Source organism: Otolemur garnettii, unplaced genomic scaffold, assembly GCF_000181295.1.
Source record: "Otolemur garnettii isolate 467f Iridium unplaced genomic scaffold, OtoGar3 scaffold00008, whole genome shotgun sequence".
Taxonomy (NCBI): Eukaryota; Metazoa; Chordata; class Mammalia; order Primates; family Galagidae; genus Otolemur; species Otolemur garnettii.
In genome coordinates, this window is record NW_003852403.1 from 12,412,704 (window position 1) to 12,417,710 (window position 5,007).

At 38.6% G+C, this 5,007-nt stretch overlaps 1 protein-coding gene and 1 non-coding gene across 3 annotated transcripts in view; one reads left to right on the forward strand and one right to left on the reverse strand.

The window, feature by feature from the left end:
• NUDT13 (nudix hydrolase 13) overlaps window positions 1–5,007 on the reverse strand; it is a 24,889-nt gene that overhangs the window by 11,006 nt on the left and 8,876 nt on the right. For both annotated transcript variants that reach the window (XM_003783751.3, XM_023509645.1), the window contains exon 4: window positions 622–753. In XM_003783751.3, the coding sequence (XP_003783799.1) occupies window positions 622–753 (132 nt within the window). The remainder of the gene's footprint in view (window positions 1–621; window positions 754–5,007) is intronic.
• On the forward strand, window positions 1,682–1,783 carry LOC111723183. The gene has a single exon (XR_002771781.1). It is a non-coding gene; the product is annotated as a U6 spliceosomal RNA (small nuclear RNA).

Consider the following 5,007-nt stretch of genomic DNA (forward strand, 5'->3'; position numbering starts at 1 on the left):
GGGGGATAGCTTGAGGCTCTGTCTCAAAATAAATAAATTAAATTAAATTAAATTAAAAAAGAAATATAAAATGTATAAAGGTATGGAGAATAGTATAATAAACATCTATATATCCACCACCTAGAGAAAAAGCATTAAAATGTCCTTTATTTTCTTTTGAATGATGATAATAGATGATAGTTTTTTCATATCCTTACTGTAAAAATAGAAAGTTGATAAACTTTTTGTATTACCAAAATTTTCTAAGAAGTTTCACTGTTAATATTATGAGAAATTCCAAAGTCTGAGAGCCATTGGGAAGTATTCATTAAAAATAATGTTACAGGCTTGGCGCCTATGGCTCAAGCGGCTAAGATGCCAGCCACATACACCTGAGCTGGTGGGTTCAAATCCAGCCTAGGCCCGCCAAACAACAATGATGGCTGCAACCAAAAAACAGTCGGGTGTTGTGGTGGGTGCCTGTGGTACCAGCTACTTGGGAGGCTATGGCAGGAGACTTGCTTGAGCCCAGGAGTTGGAGGTTGCTGTGAGCTGTGATGCCACAGCACTCTACCTAGGGGGACAGCTTGAGGCTCTGTCTCAAAAAAATAAAAGAAAAAAAAAAAAAAGAATGTTACATACCACTGATGGAGGAGCTATCCAGACCTAGATCCAGAGCAAACCATGCTTCATGCTGTTCAGAGCATCCAATCAGTACAGAATCTTCTATTCTTTTTGTATCCTGTCCAAATTTACCCAGGAGCCCTTTCAACTCTAAGAAACAGAAAGGAGAGGGAAGAAAGCAAAAAACAAAAGTTTCAATTGAATCACTACAGCCACATCAAGATTTGCATGAAATCATCTACTTCAGCGTAGAAGTAGGTACACTTGGCTTCTAGTCACTGCCCTGCAGCTAATATCTATGTAACCTTGGTCTCATCAGTTAAGCTCTCTAGGCCTCAGTTTCTCATCAGCAATCTGAGTTTAGACCAAAGAAGAAATTGTGTAACACTGCATTACCCTATGATTATACCATGAAAGGAATACATCCTCTAGTTAGTAAGATGCATATTTAACTTTTTTTTTTTTTTTGAGACAGAGTCTCACTATGTTGACCTCAGTAGAGTGCTGTCACATCACAGCTCACAGCAACCTCAAACACTTGGGCTTAAGCAATTCTCTTGCCTCAGCCTCCCACATAGCTGGGACTACAGCTGCCTGCCACAACACCTGTCTATTTTCTTGTTAAGGTTGTCATTGTTGTTTAGCTGACTGAGGCTGGGCTCGAACCCGCCAGCCTTGGTGTATGTGGCTGGTGCAGTAACCACTGTGCTGTGGGCGCTGAGCCCATAATATTTAATTTATTAAGGCAGTGAAACAAGTAACAATCACACAAAATGGTAGAGACCAATACAGTTCTATAATTAGGCTCCCAACTGTGCTACTTTTGTAGGCCAAAGTATAATATTCATCTGAGATCCTGGTCTGTAAAACGTAAGTCCTATGTTGGGAAAAAAACCTGTATTCTTGTTCATGGATAACTCGCATTTATTTGTTCATAATATAACATAATGTTGATAAATCTCTTAATAGTGTCTTCTGATAAAGTCCTCATAATCTTCTGCGCCTCTGGAAACTACCAATTCAAGTACTCCAACATCTGACCTCTAGGGGAAACTCGATAGCAAAACAGTACATTTTAGTGCTCACTTCAGCAGCACATATGCTAAAATTGGAACGATACAGAGATTATCATGGCCCCTGCACAAGAATGACACACATTCGTCAGGCAGTCCATATTTTTTAAAAATACATTTAAATTTTTTCTCTTTTTAAATTTGTATGGATACATAATAGTTTTATATCTTTATAGAGTAGGTGTGATATTTTGGCATACAATGTGAATGAATCAAATCAGAGTGATTGGGGTATCCATCACCTTAGCATTTATAATTTCTTTGTGTTAGGAATATTCCAATTCCACTCTTTAAGTTATTTTAAAGTATACCCTAATTTATTATTGATTTTAGTCACTTTATTGTTCTGTCAAACATTGTTCATTCTATCTAACCATCTAAATATATTTTTGCACCCATTAACCATTCCCATTTTCCAACGCTCCCTCCCCAGCTTCTGGTAACCATCATTTTATTCTCTGCCTCCATGAGATCAATTGTTTTTCATACTGAGCTCCCACATAGGAGCAAGAACATGCAAAATTTGTCTTTCTGTGCTTGGCTTATTTCACTTAACGTAATGTTCTCTAGTTCTGTCATGTTGTTGCAAATGGCAGGATTTTATTTTTATTTATTTATTTATTTATTTATTAGAGACAGAGTCTTACTTTGTCGCCCTGAGTAGAGTGCTGTGGCATCACAGCTCACAACAACCTTTGACTCTTGGGCTCAAGTCATTCTCTTGCCTCAGCCTCCCAAGTAACTGGAACTATACGCACCTGCCACAACACCTGGCTATTTTTATAGACAGGAGTCTTGCTCTTGCTCAGGCTGGTCTCAAACCTGTGTGCTCAATCAATCCACCCACCTTGGCCTCCTTAGAGGGCTAGGATTACAGGTGTGAACCACCATGCCTAGCCCAGGATTTCATTCTTTTTTATGGCTATGTAATATGCTATCATGTATATGTACCATATTTTCTTTTTTTTTTTTTTTTTTTATTTTAGACAGTCTCAAGCTTGTCATTTGTGGGTAGAGTGCTGTGGCGTCACAGCTCATAGCAACCTTAAACTCTTGGGCTTAAGCAATTCTCTTGCCTCAGCTTCCCAAGTAGCTGGGACTACAGGCACCTGCCACAATGCCTGACTATTTGTTGTTGTTGTTGCAGTTGTCATTGTTGTCTCAGCAGGCCTGGGCTGGGTTTGAAACTGCCAGCCTTGGTGTATGTGGCCAGCACCCTACCCACTGAGCTGCCATACCACATTTTCTTTATCCATTTATCCATTAGGTTGAATTTCAAATCTTGGCTATTGTGAATAGTGCTGCAATAAACATTGGTGTGCATATGTATCTTTCTAATATACTGAATTCCTTCTTTTTTTGGCCGGGGCTGGGTTTGAACCCACCACCTCTAGCATATGGGGCTGGCACCCTACCCTTTTGAGCCACAGGCACCGCCCTCCTTCTTTTGGAATATACCTAACAGTGGGATTGCTGGGTCATCTGGTAGTTCAATTTTAATTCTTTGAGGAACCTCCATACTGTTCTCCATTATGGCTGCATTAACTTACATTCCCACCAACAGTGCACAAGCGTTCCCCTTTACCCACATCCTCACCAGAATTCATTATTGCCTCTTTTTTTTTTTTTTTCTTGGAGAAAGAGCCTCAAGCTGTCACGCTGGGTAGAGTGCCATGGCATCACAGCTCACAGCAACCTCCAACTCCTGGGCTTAAGCAAGTCTATTGCCTCAGCCTCCCAAGTAGCTGGGACCACAGGTGCCCGCCACAACGCCCGGCCATTTTTTGGTTGCAGCCATCATTGTTGTTTTAGTGGGCCCAGGCTGGATTCGAACCCACCACCTTAGGTGTATGTGGCTGGTACCTTAGCCACTTGAGCCACAGGCGCCGAGCCCATTATTGCCTCTTTAATGAAAGGCATTGTAACTGGGGTGAGATGATATCTTGTTGTAGTTTGGATTTGCATTTCGCTGATGTTCATGGTGTTGGGTATTTCTTCATATACCTGTTGGCCATTTCTATGTCTTTTGAAAAATATCTATTCAGATCGTTTGCCCACTTTTAGACTGGATTATTTGATTTTTTTCCCATTGAGTTGTTGGAACTCCTTATATATTCTTACCACTAATCTCTTCTCAGATAAGTAGTATGCAAATATTTTTCCCCATTCCATGGGTTGTCTGTTTACTTTATTGTTTCCTTAGCTATATAGAAGCTTTTTAGCCTGATGTGCTTCTGTTTGTCCAATTTTGCTTTGGTGTGTCTGTGCTTTGGGGGTATTCCTCAAGAAGTCCTTGCCCAGAACAATATCCTGAAATATTTCCTCAATGTTCTCTTTTAGTAATTTCATAGTCGCCAATCTCATATTTAAGTCCTTAATCCATTTTGATTTGATTTTTGTATATCATGAGAGATAAGAGTCCAGTTTCATTCTTCTGCAGAGAGATACAGAGTTTTCTCAGCTCCATTTACTAAAGAGACTATCTCTTCCCCTCTGTATATTCTTGGCACCTTTGTTGAAGATAAGACCCCTATAGATGTGTGGATTTATTTCTGCGTTCTCTATTCTGTTCCCTTGGTCTATGTGTCTATTTTTATGCTAGTACCATGCTGTTTTGGTTACTACAGCTGTGTAGTATAACTTGAAGTCAGGTAATGTGATTTCCTCCAGTTTTCACTCAAGATGACTTTGGCTATTCTGTGTTTTTCCATATAAATTTTAGGATTATTCTTTCTATTTCTGTGAAAAGTATTTTGATGGGGATTACATTGAATCTGTAGATTGATTGCTTTGTGTAGTATGGACATTTTAACAATATTGATCCTTCCTAACCACGAGCATGGAATATCTATTGTTTTATGTATGTGTCCTCTTCAATTTCTTTACAGTTTCCATTATAGAGAGCTTTTACTTCTTTGGTTAAGTTGATTCTTAGGTATTTTATTTTATTTGTTGCTATTACAAATTAGATTACTTTCTTGGTTACTTTTTCATATTGTTTACTGCTGACATATAGAAATGCTACTGATTTTTATATGTTGATTTTGTATCCTGTAACTTTACTGAATGTGTTTATCAGTTCTAATAGTTTTTTGGTAGAGTCTTGAGGTTTCTCTAGATATGAGATCATATCATCTGCAAACAAGGATAATTTGCCTTCTTCCTTTCCAATTTGGACGCCTTTTATTTCTCTCTCATCTGATTGATCACTATATTTAGAAGTTAGTCAGTATATAGTGAGATCATATAGAACTGAAAGCATTTTGAATGCCAAATCCCAGTGGCTTTGTTATATCTAGCAATATAAGCTAAACAAGTTCTTTTTTTTTCA